At 44.4% G+C, this 23851-nt stretch overlaps 1 protein-coding gene across 1 annotated transcript; it reads right to left on the bottom strand.

Moving 5' to 3' along the window:
- Positions 1–1439: 1439 nt before the first annotated feature.
- szrd1 (SUZ RNA binding domain containing 1) lies at positions 1440–23851 on the bottom strand. The gene is made up of 5 exons (XM_084186975.1): positions 23753–23851; positions 5710–5833; positions 3576–3625; positions 2757–3026; positions 1440–2489 (listed from the first exon to the last, which is right to left on the bottom strand). Exons 3-4 carry the CDS (start codon positions 3620–3622, stop codon positions 2771–2773), a joined length of 303 nt encoding a protein of 100 aa, XP_084043101.1. The 5' UTR covers positions 3623–3625; positions 5710–5833; positions 23753–23851; the 3' UTR covers positions 1440–2489; positions 2757–2770.

Genomic DNA, 23851 nt, shown 5'->3' on the forward strand with positions numbered 1-23851 from the left:
AAAATAAAGGGAACACTTAAACAACACAATGTAACTCCAAGTCAATCACACTTCTGTGAAATCAAACTGTCCACTTAGGAAGCAACACTGATTGACAATACATTTCACATGCTGTTGTGCAAATGGAATAGACAACAGGTGGAAATTATAGGCAATTAGCAAGACACCCCCAATAAAGGACTGGTTTTGCAGGTGGTGACCACAGACCACTTCTCAGTTCCTATGCTTCCTGGCTGATGTTTTGGTCACTATTGAATGCTGGCGGTGCTTTCACTCTAGTGGTAGCATGAGACGGAGTCTACAACCCACACAAGTGGCTCAGGTAGTGCAGCTCATCCAGGATGGCACATCAATGCGAGCTGTGGCAAGAAGGTTTGCTGTGTCTGTCAGCGTAGTGTCCAGAGCATGGAGGCGCTACCAGGAGACAGGCCAGTACATCAGGAGACGTGGAGGAGGCCGTAGGAGGGCAACAACCCAGCAGCAGGACTGCTACCTCCGCCTTTGTGCAAGGAGGAGCAGGAGGAGCACTGCCAGAGCCCTGCAAAATGACCTCCAGCAGGCCACAAATGTGCATGTGTCTGCTCAAACGGTCAGAAACAGACTCCATGAGGGTGGTATGAGGGCCCGACGTCCACAGGTGGGGGTTGTGCTTACAGCCCAACACCGTGCAGGACGTTTGGCATTTGCCAGAGAACACCAAGATTGGCAAATTCGCCACTGGCGCCCTGTGCTCTTCACAGATGAAAGCAGGTTCACACTGAGCATGTGAGAGAGTCTGGAGACGCCGTGGAGAACGTTCTGCTGCCTGCAACATCCTCCAGCATGACCAGATTGGCGGTGGGTCAGTCATGGTGTGGGGTGGCATTTCTTTGGGGGGCCGCACAGCCCTCCATGTGCTCGCCAGAGGTAGCCTGACTGCCATTAGGTACCGAGATGAGATCCTCAGACCCCTTGTGAGACCATATGCTGGTGCGGTTGGCCCTGGGTTCCTCCTAATGCAAGACAATGCTAGACCTCATGTGGCTGGAGTGTGTCAGCAGTTCCTGCAAGAGGAAGGCATTGATGCTATGGACTGGCCCGCCCGTTCCCCAGACCTGAATCCAATTGAGCACATCTGGGACATCATGTCTCGCTCCATCCACCAACGCCACATTGCACCACAGACTGTCCAGGAGTTTGCGGATGCTTTAGTCCAGGTCTGGGAGGAGATCCCTCAGGAGACCATCCGCCACCTCATCAGGAGCATGCCCAGGCGTTGTAGGGAGGTCATACAGGCACGTGGAGGCCACACACACTACTGAGCCTCATTTTGACTTGTTTTAAGGACATTACATCAAAGTTGGATCAGCCTGTAGTGTGGTTTTCTACTTTAATTTTGAGGGTGACTCCAAATCCAGACCTCCATGGGTTGATAAATTTGATTTCCATTGATAATTTTTGTGTGACCCCCCCCCCTCCCCCTCTCTAATTCCTGCCAGAACCACCTATACAGTTGTTGGAATTAACCAATATTTACAGGATTATTTAAAATGGGGTTAAGTTCATGTTGATTAAAATACTGATCTGACATTACTACCGCCTCATTCATAAAGGCAGAAAAGCTGCTTAAAAATTTATCAATATCCACTTATCTCCATTTGTTGTTTTGTTTTACTGTTTTTTTATTTTGTAAATAGAAATCAGGACAGTCTGGGAGACTACAAAAAAGCTCACTTTAAAAAAAGAAAAAGACAGCTGTAAACAGAACTTCCACACATCACCCTCTTAAAAACGAATGGCAATGGACAGATTATTTGATCATCGTCCATAACCAAAATAAAAACGTGAGGAAGGGGGATTGAACAGTATTATGGCTGGGTGAAGCTGGTAGTATGTACCACCATCCATCTATTGCCTTGATTTGCTTCGGTAACTACTCTTCTCTCCTTTGTTCTCAGGAATCCTCTGCTCTCAGTATTTCCAAATGGAAGAGTCCACGGCTGATGTCCAAATTAGCCGTATAAAGCAGAACCTCATAGGTTTCCCATGACAGACCAGTTGCTGGTCACACTTTGGGCAGATAAGAGACGAGAGGATTCCTTGGGCAACATGGGTGTAGGGTGGGGTACTTAAAAGGGACCATCACAGTGAGCAGAATCCGGAAGATGTCCTTATCACAGTGTTAAACAGTTGTGGTGGAGAGAGAGAAAGCTTGTTTCCCCTTAAGGCCCTCTAAGCCTTCCCACACATTACCAGTGGGAGCCATGAGGGGAGAACACATGCATTTAGATTCACAGCACATCCCATAGAATTAGATAAAAAAATTTACCCTGCTATAACCCCTTTGAGGGTGCCCAGCCATTTCATCTTCCTCCCCATGTCAGCATGGCCCCTCATCCACTTATCTGTTTTGGCGAAAGCCGTGTGTGCCGTCTGGGCCTGCTGGTTGGCGAACAGCATGATTTTTTGATAGGTCCTCTGGGGGTGTGGTGGAATTTGTACGCCCTGGTCTGGAGGTAGGGAGAATACCAAAAACATATTGGGGTGCTTATGTATTTATGTAATCAACTACAAAAACAGCTTTAGTCAAAGTTGGGCTTCCAAAATATATGTAGCAGATAAATGACAAGATACCCAGACTTTGTTTACAGAATCAGAGATGATGTCCGATCCAAACAGCCACAGGTATACACACATACAGTAGGCCTATACTTGGAATTAACAGTTGTAACATGGCAGATGTAACTGGTAACAGCATGCGTGAGGTATTTATTTACCAGTCTGTGTTCGGCTATTCCTGAGGCGACTCTTCAGGGCTGGCGCTGCCTAGTATTCTCTTCCTGGCCTCCGCGTACGCCGCCTCCCGCTGGGCTAGGGACTTGACCTGTGGCGCGGGACGGTTCTGGCCCTGGGGTGACCCTAACGACCCGTTACTGGAGGGCCGCTTCAGAATGCGGATCTGGGGCGGGAGCGCTGCGTGGGGGGAGTCGTCCTGGATCACAATGGCCGTCTTCAATGGCGACCGTGTAGAGTTATTACTGGACACTCTGGGAGCAAAACAACAAACTAGTGTGAATGCTGATTTCAGTGAGAAGGCTGTGAGTAGGAGAGGGGACTATGAATGTGTCTGTACCAGTGGGTGATGAGGGGAGGTCCAAGGGAAGCCTAGATCAATGAAAGTATTTAAGAGAAAATGCTTAGTGCGTGTGAGGTGGACAGGAGATGTTATGAGTAATGTTAAGGTTATGAAATACAAATGCCTTTAATTAAGAGACTATTTTCCAAAATTCCTGTTCATTATTTGAAATGTTCGCCCTATTAATTATTTGAGTAATGCACGTGTCAAACTCATTCCATGGAGAGCTGAGTGTCAGTGGGTTTTTGCTCCTCCGTTGTACTTGATGAATTAAGGTCACTAATTAGTAAGGAACTCCCCTCACCTGGTTGTCTAGGCCTTAATTGAAAGGAAAAAACTAAAACCAGCAGACACTAGGCCCTCCATGGAATTAGTTTGACACCCTTGGAGTAATGAGTGATGTGTGAGTGAGTGCTTAGTAGTGAGCGTCTTTCGAGGGCCAACAGTGTTCTTTACTCACTTCTCTTTCTGGCTGATCCTAAACTTTTCTTCTAATCTTCTCTCCATTTCCTGCATTTAAGAGACAGAACAGAAAGATCTGTGATTAAAATGCAATTGTGCATTTCATACAGCATGCAAAATTGTAACGTTACGCCAAATGCAACTTGAAAGTGGTATCCGGGGAGAGTAACGTTAGCAGGTGGAGGGTGGCTGAAACTATGGAGGGCTGGATTCAATTTCAAAGTAATTTATACACTGGCAATAAAGCAAGGCTGAAATATAGGCTAGAAGCTGGAAAATTGACTTTGAGGTAGAAAACCGATTGGCACCATGATCATTTTCAATAGATGCTAGCTGTAATATTGCTATCGCTGCTAGAGGGGGGGCACACGAATCAGGATCAAATGTTTTATGAAATATGCATGAATTCACAAGTTAGCCAGCTAGCCAAGACATGTGGATTTTAAAGCGCAACGTTAAGGCGTTTCAACAAGCTATTTTGGACAGAGCCCCACAGTTGACGCGTCATAATACCCATTAAACCTAGCAGTGAAACACAGAAATGGATTCAATCGTTTTTCCACCATTAATTTTTCCAATAGGGGATTTTAGAGCCACTTCAAAACAAGGTTTGTGTTTCATGTAGGCTTTTTCTGGCGTGACGTTTTGATAACCGTGTAAATCTCTCTCGGACAAGGTGATTTATCAATATATTTGGCTCTATTTAATCTGATTCGAAAATGCTAATTAGCATCAAAGTAAACATCATGCAAGACTACAAATCCCTGCAAGCTCCTGCACATCATCTCTAGCTAGCTATAGCTACCTTGATCCCAAAACGAAAGATATTTAACATGTTTAACAAATGTCTTATTTATGCATTTGGTCTTATGTGGAATACTATCCTAGTAGCAGTCAGATATTTACAATGTGCCATGAATACTACGCTAGTTTTTTGCAAAGCTAGCTAGCTACCTACCTACGATGATATTAGCAACGTACCCTTACTCTATATTTAATCCCTTATCATTTTTGAACGAGGTGAAATCTATTTCAATTTATGGTGTCAGAATGCACTGCTGTATTAAAGCAATTCAGAACAAACTTGTTGACATGTGTTGCAGATTGCAAGCCAGATTATCTCATTGCAGAATGTATCTATAATCATGAATAAGCATATTTATTTGACAAGAATGCACCTAGTCACCCATTAATCACAAACACCTGAACTCCAGCAATTGTTTTAAAGAAACCAAAATAGTAAACAATGCATACATATACCTTTTATACATAACATAGAAACATCTGAAGTAAAGATTAAATTATTTATTCATCAATGCCACAAAGCTGAAACATCGAAGAGCATCATATTAACTATTATTACTATCCAAGAGCGCACAGATTCTCCGGCTTTTCCATTTTAGGAATTAGACCAGCACAAATAACAAATTATAAAACAGCATATTGTGATTTTTGGTGGGTGAGTTAAAAATGGAGAAACAACTGGATGTGTACGGTAGGTTTAATATAAAATGCCAGGTCAACTCCAGCAGAATGAGAAACACACTTAAGACTCAAAACAAGGAAGCCATGCCTAAACGCAGCTATATCAACACCCATGTTAATGTAACAACCCCAGAATAAGCAGGACAGCATTGTACAGGTGAAAAAAAGGTAGCAAAAACGGTACAGCACAACACTTTTAAACGTGTTACTGAGTATAGATATCAAATCAGGAGAAGGAAGGAAGCAGCATAGGGAAAATGGGTGGGTTTATAGAGATAAGATGGAGAGTTCCAAATTGTCTGAAGTTGAGGGACCATGGGGCATAAAAGGCATAGTGTGGAAGAAGGGTTATCTAGAGGGATGGTTGGCCATGGAATAAACATAAAATGGGGTGCCGGTGTGCTTCTGCACCCCTTTTAGGTCGTCACAAATATCAGGCCCATGTCCAGTCATACTCGGGGTCTCAGTGTGTGTCCCTCGACGTCATTCCGTCTCAGTTGCAGCATTCAAATTGAGGTCATCTTGTGTGTGAATCACAACATTAAAGATTATGAGTGATCACAGCATTTCCACCAATTGAACCATACACAATACAACTTAAGCATTAAGGACAGCATTTTGTTGACAACATGGTGGAATAATCTTACCCCAGCTGTAGGTCCATTTGAGTGTGTGTGGTGACTTAGGCCTGCACATCAACCAGTACTGGGTCCATTGAAAACTTTGGATGCTTGCTCTCAAAGTGCTGCTTGAATGTCTTCAGGTCTGCGTCTATAAAAGTACAAAATGGAGGAAGTTAATCTGTGGCTTGCTTTAATTGAATTCAAAGTTGACACAAATGATAAACTAAGCAATACAACAAACTACTACACATCTGAAAGACTGCCACACAGGCCAGTACAATAGCCTACACATGGAGAGGAACCTAAAAAGGCACATACAGTACCAACCAATAATACTCAGACAGACAGGGCAGGTGTACACCAGTGCTGCCTTGGCTGTAGTCTTCTGCCCCGCAGCTGCTCCCTTAGCAGCCGCCACCTTGGCATCAGTCAACAAGTTTAACTTCAACTTGAGTGGAGCATGCGTTATATAAATACCATCAATATATAGTGCCTCGGAAAGTATTCAGACCCCTTGACTTCTCCCACATTTTGATACATTACAGCCTTTTAAAATAATCCTTAGCAATCTACACACAATACCCCATAATGACAAAGCAAAAACAGGTTCAGAATTCTTTGCAAATTGATTAATATTAAAAACAGAAATACCTTATTTACATAAGTATTCAGACCCTTTGCTATGAGACTTGAAATTGAGCTCAGGTGCATCCTGTTTCCATTGATCATCTTTGAGATGTTTCTACAACTTCATTGGAGTCTACCTGTGGTAAATTCAATTGATTGATCATGATTTGGATAGGCACACACACCTGTCTATACAAGGTCACACGGTTGACAGTGCATGTCAGAGCAAAAACCAAGCCATGAGGTTGAAGGAATTGTCTGTAGAGTTCCGAGACAGGATTGTGTCGAGGCACAGATCTGGGGAAGGGTACCAAAACGTTTCTGCAATATTCGAAGGTCCCCAAGAACACAGTGACCTCCATCATTCAATATTTTTAAAAATAATTTGTTGTACTTGTACCCCTTTTTCTCCCCAATTTCGTGATATCCAAATTGGTAGTTACAGTCTTGTCCCACCGCTGCAACTCCCTTACGGACTCGGGAGAGGCGAAGGTCGAGAGCCATGCGTCTTCAGAAACACGACCCTGCCAAGCCGCACTGCTCGCTTAACCCAGAAGCCAGCCGCACCAATGTGTCGGAGGAAACACAGTCCAGCTAGCGACCGAAGTCAGCTTGCAGGTGCCCGGCCCGCCACAAGGAGTCGCTAGAGCGCGATGGGACAAGGAAATCCCGGCCAGCCAAGCCCTCCCCTAACCCGGACGACGGTGGGCCAATTGTGCGCCGCCTCAATGGTCTCCCGGTCACGGCTGGCTGTGACACAGCCTGGGATTGAACCTGGGTCTGTATTGAAGCCTCAAGCACTGCGATGCAGCGCCTTAGACCGCTGCGCCACTCGGGAGGCCTCCATCATTCTTATATGAAATGAGTTTGGAACCACCAAGACTCTTCCTAGAGCTGGCTGCCCAGCCAAACTAAGCAATCGGGGGAGAAGGGCCTTGGTCAGGGAGGTGACCAAGAACTCGATGGTCACTCTGACAGAGCTCCAGAGTTCCTCTGTGGAGATGGGAGAACCTTCCAGAAGGACAACCATCTCTGCAGCACTCCACCAATCAGGCCTTTATGGGAGAGTGGCCAGACGGAAGCCACTCCTCAGTAAAAGGCACATGACAGCCCGCTTGGAGTTTGCCAAAAGGCACCAAAAGGACTCTCAGACCATGAGAAACAAGATTCTCTGGTCTGATGAAACCAAGATTGAACTCTTTGGCCTGAATGCCAAGCGTCACTTCTGGAGGAAACCTGGCACCATCCCTACGGTGAAGCATTGTGGTGGCAGCATGCTGTGGGGATGTTTTTCAGTGGCAGGGACTGGGAGACTAGTCAGGATCAAGGGAAAGATGAACGGATCAAAGTACAGAGAGATCCTTGATGAAGTTCTGAGCGCTCTGGAGCAGGTTCTCAGACTGGGGTGAAGGTTCACCTTCCAACAGGACAACGACCCTAAGCACACAGCCAAGACAACGCAGGAGTGGCTTCGGGACAAGTCTCTGAATGTCCTTAAGTGGCCCAGCCAGTGCACGGACTTGAACCCGGTCAAACATCTCTGGAGAGACCTGAAAATAGCTGTGCAGCGACACTCCCCATCCAACCTGACAGAGCTTGAGAGGATATGCAGAGAAGAAATGGGAGAAACTCCCCAAATACAGGTGTGCCAAGCTTGTAGCATCATACCCAAGAAGACTCGAGACTAATCGCTGCCAAAAGGTGCCTCAAAGTACTGAGTAAAGGGTCTGAATACTTATGTAAATGTTTTTCAGGTAATTTTTTATACATTTGCAAAAATGTATAAAAACCTCTTTTTGCTTTGTCATTATAGGATAGTGCGTGTAGATTGAGGTAAAAAAAACGATTTAATCAATTTTTGTATAAGGCTGTAACGTAACAAAATGTGGAAAAAGTCAAAGGGTCTGAATACTTTCCGAATGCACTGTATAGTACAGAATAATGACTTAAAAGGGTGGACAGCTACAGATTTGACTGGCAGGAGAGTGTATAAGCTTTTGTTCCAGCCCAGCTTATACCCGATTACAAATCATAGCCTACTGCCGTGATTAGTTAAGTTTATTATTTATGTCAGGTGTTAGAGCTGGTCTGGGACAAAACCCTTCAGACACTTCTGCTCTTCAGGACTTCCTGCAATGACTGAAACAGGATAATAATGTTCCAGGTTAACCTACTTGAGGTGATATGACTCAGGCACACCCATTGGTTCTGGAATTGAGAAGGTGCAAATAAGGTTTGCAATTTGGCATCAACAATATGACAGTAATTCTACCTCAAAAACAAACGTGTTAATACCAATTAATTTATACTAAACAAAAATATAAACGCAACATGTAAAGTGTTGGTCTCATGTTTCATGAGCTGAAATAAAATATCCCAGAAATGTTCCAAACGCACAAAAAGCTTATTTCTCTCAAATATTGTGCACAAATTTGTTTACACCCTTGTTCGTAAGCATTTCTCCTTTGCCAAGATAATCCATCCACCTGACAGGTGTGGCATATTAAGAAGCTGATAAAACAGCATGATCATTACACAGGTGCACCTTGTGCTGGGAACAATAAAAGGCCCCTCTAAAATGTGCAGTTTTGTCACACAATGCCACAGATGTTTTAAGTTCTGAAGGGGCGTGCAATTGGCATACCGACTGCAGGTATGTCCACCAGAGCTGTTGCGAGAGAATTGAATGTTCATCGCGCTACCATAAGCCACCTCCAATGTCATTTTAAAGAATTTGGCAGTACGTCCAAAACAACCTCACAACCGCAGACCACGTGTAATCATGCCAGCCCCTCCACATCTGGCTTCTTCACCTGCAGGATTGTCTGAGACCAGCCACCCGGACAGCAGTATTTCTGTCTGTAATGAAGCCATTTTGTGGGGGAAACTCTGATTGGCTGGGCCTGGCTCCCCAATGGGTGGGCCTGGCTCCCCAATGGGTGGGGCATATGCCCTCCTATGCCCTCCCAGGCCCACCCATGGATGCGCCCCTGCCCAGTCATGTGAAATCCATAGATTAGGGCCTAATGAATTTATTTAAATTGACTGATTTCCTAATATGAACTGTAACTCAGTAAAATCATTGAAATTGTTGCATTTATATTTTTGTTCAGTATAAAACACAACATAGCAGGTAGGACTAAATAAGGTTACATAACCTTACCAACTAGCTATACCAATGATCTGCTGTCCAGAGGGTAACAGCAAACAGATCAATGTCTTCCTGCAGTAAAGTGTGAACACTGTTGACTCGAGAGGATGCTAATCAGTCACTCTCTGAAACCTCTCAAATAGCCAGACCAAAATAATACACCTAGCTAGGGTAGCTCAAGTTAAGTAGTACTTGAAGTAGGCTACCCACCTTTCACCCACAATGATCAAGAACACCTACAGTTGAAGTCAGAAGTTTACATACACTCAGGTTGGAGTCATTAAAACTTGTTTTTCAACCACTCCACAAATTTCTTGTTAACAAACTATAGTTTTGGCAAGTCGGTTAGGACATCTACTTTGTGCATGACACAAGTAATTTTTCCAACAATTGTTTACAGACAGATTATTTCACTATCACAATTCCAGTGGGTCAGAAGTTTACATACACTAAATTGACTGTGCCTTTAAACAGCTTGGAAAATTCCAGAAAATGATGGCATGGCTTTAGAAGCTTCTGATAGGCTAATTGACTTCATTTGAGTCAATTGGAGGTGTACCTGTGGATGTATTTCAAGGCCTACCTTCAAACTCAGTGCCTCTTTGCTTGACATCATGGGAAAATCAAAAGAAATCAGCCAAGACCTCAGAAGAAAATGTGTAGACCTCCACAAGTCTGGTTCATCCTTGGGAGCAATTTCCAAACGCCTGAAGGTACCATGTTCATCTGTACAAACAACAGTACGCAAGTATAAACACCATGGGACCACGCAACCGTCATACCGCTCAGGAAGGAGACGTTTCCTGTCTCCTAGAGATGAACGTACTTTGGTGCGAAAAGTGAAAATCAATCCCAGAACAAGAGGAAAGGACCTTGTGAAGATGCTGGATGAAATATCCACAGTAAAACAAGTCTTATATCAACATAACCTGAAAGGCCGCTCAGCAAGGAAGAAGCCACTGCTCCAAAACCGCCATAAAAAAGACAGACTACGGTTTGCAACTGCACAAAGATCTTACTTTTTGGAGAAATGTTATCTGGTCTGATGAAACAAAAATAGAACTGTTTGGGCATAATGACCATCGTTATGTTTGGAGGAAAAAGGCTTGCAAGCCGAAGAACACCATCCCAACTGTGAAGCACGGGGGTGGCAGCATCATGCTGTGGGGGTGCTTTGCTGCAGGAGGGACTGGTGCATTTCACAAAATAGATGGCATCATGAGGAAGGAAAATTATGTGGATATATTGAAGCAACATCTCAAGACATCAGTCAGGAAGTTAAAGCTTGGTCGCAAATGGGTCTTTCAAATGGACAATGACCCCAAGTATACTTCCAAAGTTGTGGCAAAATGGCTTAAGGACAACAAAGTCAAGGTATTGGAGTGGCCATCACAAAGCCCTGACCTCAATCCTATAGAAAATTTGTGGGCAGAACTGAAAAAGCGTGTGCGAGCAAGGAGGCCTACAAACCTGACTCAGTTACCCCAGCTCTGTCAGGAGGAATGGGCCAAAATTCACCCAACTTATTGTGGGAAGATTGTGGAAGGCTACCCAAAATGTTTGACCCAAGTTAAACAATTTAAAGGCAATGCTACCAAATACTAATTGAGTGTCCGTAAACTTCTGACCCACTGGGAATGTGATGAAAGAAATAAAAGCTGAAATAAATAATTCTCTCTACTATTATTCTGACATTTCACATTCTTAAAATAAAGTGGTGATCCTAACTGACCTAAACAGCGCCGAAGAAGATGGCTGCCGTTTTACAGCCCTCTAACCAATTGTACTATTATGTGTGTTTTTCCGCGTTATTTGTAATTTATTTTGTACATAATGTTTCTGCCATCGTCTCTTATAACCAAAAAGAGCTTCTGGATATCAGGACAGCGATTACTCACCTCGCATTGGACGAAGATTTTTTCTTCAACGAGGCGGCCGCGAAGGATATCCTACAAACACCCGACAAGGCCCAAATCCCCGTCATTCGCGTGAGGAAGAGACGGAGATATCGCGGACGCAGATCCGGGTGCCTTGTAAGGATCCGACGGCGAGCGAGTAAACTGCCTCTCCCATCAATCCTATTAGCCAACGTTCAAGCTTTTGAGAATAAAATGGACGATTTAAGATTACGGTTATCCTACCAACGGGACATTAAAAACTGTAATATCTTATGTTTCACGGAGTCGTGGCTGAACGACAACAATGATAACATTCAGCTAGCAGGCTATACGCTACATCGACAGGACAGAACGGCAGACTCTGGTAAGACAAGGGGTGGCGGTCTGTGTATATTTGTAAACAACAGCTGGTGCACAAAATCAAATACTAAGGAAGTCTCGAGGTTTTGCTCGCCTGAGGTAGAGTATCTTATGATAAGCTGTAGACCACACTATTTACCAAGAGAGTTTTCATCTATATTTTTCATAGCTGTCTATTTACCACCACAAACCAATGCTGGCATTAAGATTGCACTGAATGAGTTGTACAAGGCCATTAATCAACAGGAAAACGCTCATCCAGATGCAGCGCTCCTAGTGGCCGGGGACTTTAATGCAGGGAAACTTAAATCCGTTCTACCTAATTTCTACCAGCATGTTAAATGTGCAACCAGAGGGAAAAAAACTCTAGACCACCTTTACTCCACACACAGAGACGCATACAAAGCTCTCCCTCGCCCTCCATTTGGCAAATCTGACCATAACTCTATCCTCCTGATTCCTGCTTATAAGCAAAAACTGAAGCAGGAAGCACCAGTGATTCGGTTAATAAAAAAGTGGTCAGATGACGCAGATGCTAAGCTACAGGACTGTTTTGCTAGCACAGACTGGAACATGTTCCGGGATTCTTCAGACAGCATTGAGGAGTACACCACATCAGTCACTGGCTTCATCAATAAGTGCATCGATGATGTCGTCCCCACAGTGACCGTACGTACATACCCCAACCAGAAGCCATGGATTACAGGAAACATCCGCACTGAGCTAAAGGGTAGAGCTGCCGCTTTCAAGGAACGGGACTCTAACCCGGACGCTTATAAGAAATCCCGCTATGACCTCCGACGAACCATCAAACAGGCAAAGAGTCAATACAGGTCTAAGATTTAAATCATACTACACTGGCTCTGACGCTCGTCGGATGTGGCAGGGCTTGAAAACTATTACAGACTACAAAGGGAAGCACAGCCGCGAGCTGCCCAGTGACACAAGCCTACCAGACAAGCTAAACCACTTCTAAGCTCGCTTCGAGGCAAGCAACACTGAAGCATGCATGAGAGCACCAGCTGTTCCGGATGATAATGTGATCACGCTCTCCGTAGCCGATGTGAGTAAGACTTTTAAGCAGGTCAACATTCACAAGGCCGCAGGGCCAGACGGATTACCAGGACGTGTACTCCGAGCATGTGCTGACCAACTGGCAAGTGTCTTCAATGACATTTTCAACATGTCCCTGACTGAGTCTGTAATACCAACATGTTTCAAGCAGACCACCATAGTCCCCGTGCCCAAGAACTCTAAGATAACCTGCCTAAATGACTACCGACCCGTAGCACTGACGTCTGTAGCCATGAAGTGCTTTGAAAGACTGGTCATGGCTCACATCAACAGCATAATCCCAGAAACCCTAGACCCACTCCAATTTGCATACCGCCCCAACAGATCCACAGATGATGCAATCTCTATCGCACTCCACACTGCCCTTTCCCACCTGGACAAGAGGAACACCTACGTGAGAATGCTATTCATTGACTACAGCTCAGCATTCAACACCATAGTGCCCTCTAAGCTCATCACTAAGCTAAGGATCCTGGGACTAAACACCTCCCTCTGCAACTGGATCCTGGACTTCCTGACGGGCCGCCCCCAGGTGGTAAGGGTAGGTAACAACACATCTGCCACACTGATCCTCAACACGGGGGCCCCTCAGGGGTGCGTGCTCAGTCCCCTCCTGTACTCTCTGTTCACCCATGACTGCATGGCCAGGCACGACTCCAACACCATCATTAAGTTTGCCGACGACACAACAGTGGTAGGCCTGATCACCGACAACGATGAGACAGCCTATAGGGAGGAGGTCAGAGATCTGGCCGTGTGGTGCCAGGACAACAACCTCTCCCTCAACGTGACCAAGACAAAGGAGATGATTGTGGACTACAGGAGAAAAAAAGAGGACTGAGCACGCCCCCATTCTCATCGACGGGGCTGTAGTGGAACAGGTTGAGAGCTTCAAGTTCCTTGGTGTCCACATCACCAACGAACTATCATGGTCCAAACACACCAAGACAGTCGTGAAGAGGGCACGACAAAGCCTATTCCCCCTCAGGAGACTAAAAAGATTTGGCATGGGTCCTCAGATCCTCAAAAAATTCTACAGCTGCACCATCGAGAGCATCCTGACTGGTTGCATCACCGCCTGGTATGGCAACTGCTTGGCCTCTGACCGCAAGGCACTACAGAGGGTAGTGCGTACGGCCCAGTACATCACTGGGGCAAAGCTCCCTGCCATCCAGGACCTCTATACCAGGCGGTGTCAGAGGAAGGCCCTCAAAATTGTCAAAGACTCCAGCCACCCTAGTCATAGACTGTTCTCTCTGCTACCGCACGGCAAGCGGTACCGGAGTGCCAAGTCTAGGTCCAAAAGACTTCTCAACAGCTTCTACCCCCAAGCCATAAGACTCCTGAACAGCTAATCATGGCTACCCGGACTATTTGCACTGCCCCCCCACCCCATCCTTTTTACGCTGCTGCTACTCTGTTAAGTATTTATGCATAGTCACTTTAACTCTACCCACATGTACATATTACCTCAACTAGCCGGTGCCCCCGCACATTGACTCTGCAACGGTACCCCCCTGTATATATAGCCTCCCTACTGTCACTTTATTTTACTTCTGCTCTTTTTTTCTCAACACTTTTTTTGTTGTTGTTTTATTCTTACTTTTTTGTTTAAAATAAATGCACTGTTGGTTAAGGGCTGTAAGTAAGCATTTCACTGTAATGTCTGCACCTGTTGTATTCGGCGCATGTGACCAATAAAATTTGATTTGATTTGACCTAAGACAGGATCCTAACTGACCTAAGACAGGGAATTTTTACTAGGATTAAATGTCAGGAATTGTGAAAAACTGAGTTTAAATGTATTTGGCTAAGGTGTATGTAAACTTTCGACTTCAACTAGCTTCACCAACTAAGTTAGTTAGCTAGACTGTTGGTTTATAAAAGCCAAAGAAAGTTACACGTTTTTATGAATGACTCATGCATTTACATTGCTAGACAAATAGACGGCTAATGTAGCCTTCTAGCCAGGCTAATATTGCTAACTAGCCAGATAACAGGTACTGTGTCAATTTCAAACTTGCCCGAGACAGTTCACAGAATTGTCAATTTAAACAAATGTAGCCAATTTATTCATTACTAAATGTAGCTAACATTAGATAGTTAATCCAGAGACTCTTACCTTCGCTTCGGTTCGGCAGTCTCATCCAGATCATAATGGCCCTGGTGAGTGAGTATTTGTAGTTCTGTATGATAGCCACATTAGCAGCTAATTAGCATTTCATTTTTGGAGGGTAAATACAGGGGAATATATTGATAAGTCACCTTGTCCGAGAGAGATTTACACGGTTATCAAAACGTCACGCCAGAGTAAGCCTACACGAAACACAGCCCTTATTTGAGTGTCTCTAAAATCCCCTATGGGAAAAATGAATGGTAGAAAAACGATTGGAACCATTTCTGTGTTTGACCTCTAGGTTCTCTTTCGTTTTCGTAAATAGGTCGCCAAGTGACCTATGGTAAGTCCTTCCCCTTCATGCGATGTGATGTGATTGAGACCCTTAATATCAAAAGACACCCGTACCACATGACCTGTCACTATAAAAGGCCATGTGAGAGTCTTTTCTTCACTCATGTTTATGTGTTTTACATTACGAGATTGCTATTAATCCCCTTCGGAATACTTTTATTCGGAATTACAATTCTTCAACGACTCGAAGGTGCCATGAGTAGTTGATTTAATCTAATCTACTCCCCCTCTCGTTATTGTTCCTGCCCATACTAGCAAACTTGTATTGCTTTGTGCTGGGCATTTCCATTCTTATGTTAGCTAGCGCATTATTAGCTAGTTAGCACCATTAGCCTGGCTAGATGGCTACATTAGTCGTCTATTTGTCTATTCATTTAAATGCATGAGAAATTCATAAAAACGTGTAACTTTCTTTGGCTTTTATAAACTAGATAGTTAGCTTCAGGACTATCCTGTTACTTCAGAAGTTAGCTAGCTACGAGTTATCTAAGTTAGCCACCGTAGTTAGTTAGCTTGTTGTACCCGTTGTTGGCACTTGTTGACTTGTCGCACTAGTCCCCGCTTGACTGCCACACCAGCCCGGTGATCCAGCATTAACACTCACTCCCTTGCCTGGAGTTTTGCTGTGATCACGGAGCTCAATAGTGATGTAGGCTACCAGTCCTCGTTTGACCGAGTCCACCAACACCGAGAGTGACAGTCCACGTTTGAATGTGCCAGTCAGAGTTCGAGCCCGGACCCCCGAAGCATGACAGGTCGATGCCAATGGTAAGTATAACTTTCTCTCAAAGCATCCGAAGCTGATACCGAGGCAATCAAAGCATACAGTGCATTTGGAAAGTATTCAGACCCCTTGACTTTTTCCACATTTTATTAAGTTACAGCCTTATTTTAAAATGGATGAAATTGTTTTCAATCTACACACAATACCCCATAATGACAAAGCAAAAACGTTTTTTTTTTTAAATGTTAGCTAATTTATAAATGTATAAAACTGAAATATCACATTTACATAAGCATTCAAACCCTTTACTCAGTACTTTGTTGAAGCACCTTTGGCAGCGATTACAGCCTGGAGTCTTCTTGGGTATGACGCTACACGCTTGGCACAACTCCAAGCGGGTTGTCATGTGCCTTTTACTGAGGAGTGGCTTCCGTCTGGCCACTCTACCATAAAGGCCTGATTGGTGGAGTGCTGCAAAGATGGTTGTCCTTCTGGAAGATTCTGCAATCTCCACAGAGGAACTCTGGAGCTCTGTCAGAGTGACCATCGGGTTCTTGGTCACCTCCCTGACCAAGGCCCTTCTCCCCCGATTGCTCAGTTTGGCCGGGCAGCCAGCTCTAGGACGAGTCTTGGTGGTTCCTAACTTCTTCCATTTAAGAATGATGGAGGATGGACGATAAACTGGAGATAATATAAGGCAAGTACTGGAAACAATAGAACACTATGAAAAATCTGGGAAACCAGGCCTGCTATTCATAGCAGACTTTCAAAAGGCATTTGATAAAGTACGACTGGAGATTATATATATATATATATATATATATATATATACACACACACACAGTGGGGAGAACAAGTATTTGATACACTGCCGGTTTTGCAGGTTTTCCTACTTACAAAGCATGTAGAGGTCTGTAATTTTTATCATAGGTACACTTCAACTGTGAGAGACGGAATCTAAAACAAAAATCCAGAAAATCACATCGTATGATTTTTAAATAATTAATTTGCATTTTATTGCATGACATAAGTATTTGATCACCTACCAACCAGTAAGAATTCCGGCTCTCACAGACCTGTTAGTTTTTCTTTAAGAAGCCCTCCTGTTCTCCACTCATTACCTGTATTAACTGCACCTGTTTGAACTCGTTACCTGTATAAAAGACACCTGTCCACACACTCAATCAAACAGACTCCAACCTCTCCACAATGGCCAAGACCAGAGAGCTGTGTAAGGACATCAGGGATAAAATTGTAGACCTGTACAAGGCTGGGATGGGCTACAGGACAATAGGCAAGCAGCTTGGTGAGAAGGCAACAACTGTTGGCACAATGATTATAAAATAGAAGAAGTTCAAGATGACGGTCAATCACCCTCAGTCTTGGGCTCCATGGAAGATCTCACCTCGTGGGGCATCAATGATCATGAGGAAGGTGAGGGATCAGCCCAGAACTACATGGCAGGACCTGGTCAATGACCTGAAGAGATCTGGGACCACAGTCTCAAAGAAAACCATTAGTAACAAACTACGCCGTCGTGGATTAAAATCCTGCAGCGCACGCAAGGTCCCCCTGCTCAAGCCAGCGCATGTCCAGGCCCGTCTGAAGTTTGCCAATGACCATCTGGATAATCCAGAGGAAGAATGGGAGAAGGTCATGTGGTCTGATGAGACAAAAATAGAGCTTTTTGGTCTAAACTCCACTCGCCGTGTTTGGAGGAAGAAGAAGGATGAGTACAACCCCAAGAACACCATCCCAACCGTGAAGCATGGAGGTGGAAACATCATTCTTTGGGGATGCTTTTCTGCAAAGGGGACAGGACGACTGCACCGTATTGAGGGGAGGATGGATGGGGCCATGTATCGCGAGATCTTGGCCAACAACCTCCTTCCCTCAGTAAGAGCATTGAAGATGGGTCGTGGCTGGATCTTCCAGCATGACAACGACCCGAAACACACAGCCAGGGCAACTAAGGAGTGGCTCCGTAAGAAGCATCTCAAGGTCCTGGAGTGGCCTAGCCAGTCTCCTGACCTGAACCCAATAGAAAATCTTTGGAGGGAGCTGAAAGTCCGTATTGCCCAGCGACAGCCCCGAAACCTGAAGGATCTGGAGAAGGTCTGTATGGATGAGTGGGCCAAAATCCCTGCTGCAGTGTGTGCAAACCTGGTCAAGAACTACTGGAAACGTATGTTCTCTGTAATTGCAAACAAAGGTTTCTGTACCAAATATTAAGTTCTGCTTTTCTGATGTATCAAATACTTATGTCATGCAATAAAATGCAAATTAATTACTTAAAAATCATACAATGTTTATTTTCTGGATTTTTGTTTTAGATTCCGTCTCTCACAGTTGAAGTGTACCTATGATAAAAAATTACAGACCTCTACATGCTTTGTAAGTAGTAAAACCTGCAAAATCAGCAGCGTATCAAATACTTGTTCTCCCCACTGTGTGTGTGTGTATATATATATATATACACACAAAGTGCCTTGCAAAAGTATTCATCCCCCTTGGCGTTTCTCCTATTTTGTTAAATTACAACCTGTAATTTAAATGAATTTTTATTTGGATTTCATGTAATGGACATTTAAAATAGTCAAAATTGGTGAAGTGAAATTTAAAAAATAACTTGTTTAAAAAACTCGAAAAAATGAATAACGATAAAGTGGTGCGTGCATATGTATTCACCCCCTTTGCTATGAAGCCCCTAAATAAGATCTGGTGCAACCAATTACCTTCAGAAGTCACATAATTAGTTAAATGATCTGTCACATGATCTCTGTATATACAGTCGTGGTCAAAAGTTTTGAGAATGACAAGAATCTTAACAAAGTTCGCTGCTTCAGTGTTTTTAGATATTTTTGTCAGATGTTACTATGGTATACTGAAGTATAATTACAAGCATTCCATAAGTGTCAAAGGCTTTTATTGACAATTACATTACGTTTATGCAAAGAGTCAATATTTGCTGTGTTGACCCTTCTTTTTCAAGACCTCTGCAAGCCGCCCTGGCATGCTGTCAATTAACTTCTGGGCCACATCCTGACTGATGGCAGCCCATTCTTGCATAATCAATGCTTGGAGTTTGTCAGAATTTGTGGGTTTTTGTTTGTCCACCCGCCTCTTGAGGATTGACCACAAGTTCTCAATGGGATTAACGTCTGGGGAGTTTCCTGGCCATGGACACAAAATGTTGACGTTTTGTTCCCCGAGCCACTTAGTGCTCCATCATGCTGGAAAAGGCATTGTTCGTCACCAAACTGTTCTTGGATGGTTGGGAGAAGTTGCTCTCCGAGGATGTGTTGGTACCATTCTTTATTGTGTTCTTATGCAAAACTGAGTGAGCCCACTCCCTTGGCTGAGAAGCAACCCCACACATGAATGGTCTCAGGATGCTTTACTGTTGGCATGACACAGGACTGATGGTAGTGCTCACCTTGTCTTCTCCGGACAAGCTTTTTTCCAGATGCCCCAAACAATCGGAAAGGGGATTCATCAGAGAAATTTTACTTTACACCAGTCCTCAGCAGTCCAATCCCTGTACCTTTTGCATTATATCAGTCTGTCCCTGATGTTTTTCCTGGAGAGAAGTGGCTTCCTCGCGGTTCTTCTTGACACCAGGCCATCCTCCAAAATTATTCGCCTCACTGTGCGTGCAGATGCACTCACACCTGCCTGCTGCCATTCCTGAGCAAGCTCTGCACTGGTGGTGCCCCGATCCCGCAGCTGAATCAACTTTAGGAGACGGTCCTGGCACTTGCTGGACATTCTTGGGCACCCTGAAGCCTTTTTCACAATAATTGAACCTCTCTCCTTGAAGTTCTTGATGATCCGATAAATGGTTGATTTAGGTGCAATCTTACTAGCAGCAATATCCTTGCCTGTGAAGCCCTTTTTGTGCAAAGCAATGATGACAGCGCGTTTCCTTGCAGGTAACCATGGTTAACAGAGGAAGAACAATGATTTCAAGCACCACCCTCCTTTTAAAGCTTCCAGTCTGTTATTCTAACTCAATCAGCATGACAGAGTGATCTCCAGCCTTGTCCTCGTCAACACTCTCACCTGTGTTAACGAGAGAATCACTGACATGATGTCAGCTGGTCCTTTTGTGGCAGGGCTGAAATGCAGTGGAATTTTTTTGGGGGGGGATTAAGTTCATTTTCATGGCAAAGAGGGACTTTGCAATTAATTGCAATTCATCTGATCACTCTTCATAACATTCTGGGGTATATGCAAATTGCCATCATAAAAACTGAGGCAGCAGACTTTGTGAAAATTAATATTTGTGTCATTCTCAAAACTTTTGACCACTACTGTATACACCTGTTCTGAAAGGCCCCAGAGTCTGCAACACCACTAAGCAAGGGGCACCACCAAGCAAGCGGCACCATGAAGACCAAGGAGCTCTCCAAACAGGTCAGGGACATAGTTATACAGATCAGGGTTGGGTTATAAAACAATATCTGAAACTTTGAACATCCCACAGAGCACCATTAAATCCATTATAAAAAAATGTAAATAATATGGCACTACAACAAACCTGCCAAGAGCGGGCCACCCACCAAAACTTACTGCCAGGCAAGGAGTGCATTAATCAGAGAGGCAACAAAGAGACCAACGATAACCCTGAAGGAGCTGCAAAGCTCCACAGCGGAGATTGGAGTATCTGTCCATAGGACCACTTTAAGCCGTACACTCCACAGAACTGGGCTTTACGGAAGAGTGGCCAGAAAAAAGCCTTTGCTTAAAGAAAAAAATAAGCAAACAGGTTTGGTGTTCGCCAAAAGGCATGTGGGAGACTCCCCAAACATATGGAAGAAGGTACTCTTGTCAGATGAGACTAAAATTGAGCTTTTTGGCCATCAAAGAAAACGCTATGTCTGGCGCAAACCCAACACCTCTCATCACCCGAGAACACCATCCCCACAGTGAAGCATGGTGGTGGCAGCATCATGCTGTGGGGATGTTTTTCATCGGCAGGGACTGGGAAACTGGTCAGAATTGAAGGAATGATGGATGGCGCTAAATACAGGGAAATCCTTGAGGGAAACCTGTTTCAGTCTTCCAGAGATTTGAGACTGGGAGGTTCACCTTCCAGCAGGACAATGACCCTAAGCATACTGCTAAAGCAACACTCAAGTGGTTTATGGGGAAACATTTAGAAAAATAGGCAAAAATCCCAGTGGCTAGATGTGCCAAGCTTATAGAGACATACCCCAAGAGACTTGCAGCTGTATTTGCTGCATAAGGTGGTTCTACAAAGTTTCACAAGAACTAGAAAGTGGTAGGCATGTTGTGTAAATCAAATGATACAAACCCCCCAAAAATCTATTTTAATTCCAGGTTGTAAGGCAACAAAATAGGAAAAATGCCAAGGGGGGTGAATATTTTCGCAAGCCACTGTACATCCCACCGTAGTGGAGATGATCTGGGCGCGATTCGGAAGGGCCATCGCTGATCGGTTCACATCCCAAGACTCAACCCATTGTCCCATGTGGTTCTCCATAAAGGGTCCAGCAGGCCCACTCGGGGTCAATGAACTATAACACAGATGGCCAAGGGGCCTGCTGTTTGCATTTCCACCAATTCCCTTGCTCCATCAGGTCTGGAGGAAGATCAGTCTCGAGACCGCAGTTCGGCATCGAAACAGACTTCAGTGGGCAAATTCTCACCTTCGATGGCCACTGGCATGCTGGAGAAGTGTGCTCTTCACGGAAGAATCCTGGTTTCAACTGTACTGGGCAGATAGCGTGTATGGTGTCGTGTGGGCGAGTGGTTTTCAGTGCACCATGGTGGTGGTGGGGTTATGGTATGGGCAGGCATAAGCTACGGACACAATTACATTTTATCAACGGCAATTTGAATGTACGTTGATACCATGACAAGATCTTGGTGCCCATTGCCGTGTCATTCATCCACCACCACCTCATGTTTCAACATGATAATGCACGGCCCCATGTCGCAAGGATCTGTACACAATTCCTGGAAGCTGAAAATGTCCCAGTTCTTCCATGGCCTGCATACTCACCATACATGTCACCCATTAAGCATGTTTGGGATGCTCTGGATCAACTTGTATGACAGCATGTTCAAGTTCCCGCCAATATCCAGCAACTTCGCACAGCCATTGAAGAGGAGTGGGACAACATTCCACAGGCCACAATCAACAGCCTGATCAACTCTTTGCGAAGGAGATGCATTGCGCTGCATGAGGAAAATTGTGGTCACACCAGATACTGACTGGTTTTCTGATCCACAGCATTTCACCCGCCTCCCCATAGGATGGTTGTGAGTTGCATACACTTTGCCCGGTTAGTGCATTGAGTTCCTATCTTGCTGCAACAAGAACTGTTCGTCAAACAGAACAGCTTTTTGTGTGTTATACCGAGAACACACGACTTTCATGAGGTACTACAGACTCAATGTTATGTCCACACCATCAGTGGGGTCTATGGTTCTGGACACTCTTAACCCAAATAAGTGAGCGTACCATGAACCTTGTAACATACTTATCAACCATCAGTGAGTTGAATGTTCTATACAGAGGCCTTCCACTCTTGGTGCTGTTGCACCCAATTGAAGCCTCGTGTTGTAGAGCATGGCGCTTGCAACGCCAGGGTTGTGGGTTCGATTCCCACGGGGGGCCAGTATGAAAAAATAATGTATGCACTCACTAACTGTAAGTCGCTCTGGATAAGAGCGTCTGCTAAATGACTAAAATGTAAATGTAATGTAAAATGTAAGTTCAAGCTTTCAGCTTGCTTGTATATACAGTTCAAATTATGTGTTACACTGTTGGTTATTTATATTCTGTTGCATCCTGTGGTGGATACAAGGCCATCCCAGGGACTCATCTGGACTAAGTTAAATGGTGAGTCATCCCACTCTGTTATTTTACCTTTATTTAACTGTTATCCACAGGACCTCTTTGGTACTGCCTCTCCCATAGATTGTTTGGCGACCCATTACGAAAACAAACGTTGGGTTACAGATGTAACCTTGGTTCTCTGAAGAGTAACGGGTCACCAAGCTTTCATGTCCTTCCTCCACCTCCGTGGGGTTCGAGTGAAGTACACCACCTTTTATAATGACTGGTCACGTGGGTACAGTAAGGGTGTGGCATGACTGTAAACATCTTTGATAGTAAGCATCTCAATGACATCTCATTAAGGGGAAGGAGTTCCCATAGGTCGCTTGGCAACCCGTTACTTTACTCAGATTCAGGCCAATCAATGCGCTGGTAGCTAGTTAGCCTAATAATTTTAATACAACGTTAGTTACCGTTAGCTAGCTAGCTATTTTAGCCACAGTTAGCGCGCTGGCTAAACTACCTGTTGCTAAGGAAGGGACACAACCGGTCCAAATACTAAACCCATGGTGGTTGCTGGCTGAATGGCTAGAAGCTCTGGTTAGCTAGCTAACGTTAGCTGTATCCCATGATAAAGTAGGTAACTAACGTTAACTAGCTAGCTATGCTGGTTGCCAGCTAACGTTAGATACATTTGGTGGCTGGTTCAACTGGTCCAACATTGCTTTTCCTGTGTCAGCTCCCTAACTTGAATGTAATATTAGCCAGTTGACCATGTCTAAAAACCAACTGTTAGCTAGCTAACTTTGCTAGCTAGCTGCTAACGCTTACTGCCGTGACTGTCAAGTGACCCTTTCCTCAACAAAAAAAAGTCTAAAAATGTGTGATTTCAAAAGCATCCAACTTGGTCTTACCCACTAACTTCCCACATATTTCTAATGTTGCATATTCTTACCCCACTGTCTGCTGCTTCATCCCAACTTCGAGCAACCTCATCATCCATGTTTCATTCTTTCAGACACGCTGAAGAGTTTGCTCTCGTAGGCAGTAACCC

Source organism: Coregonus lavaretus (genome assembly GCF_964263955.1).
Source record: "Coregonus lavaretus genome assembly, chromosome: 22".
Classification (NCBI taxonomy): Eukaryota; Metazoa; Chordata; class Actinopteri; order Salmoniformes; family Salmonidae; genus Coregonus; species Coregonus lavaretus.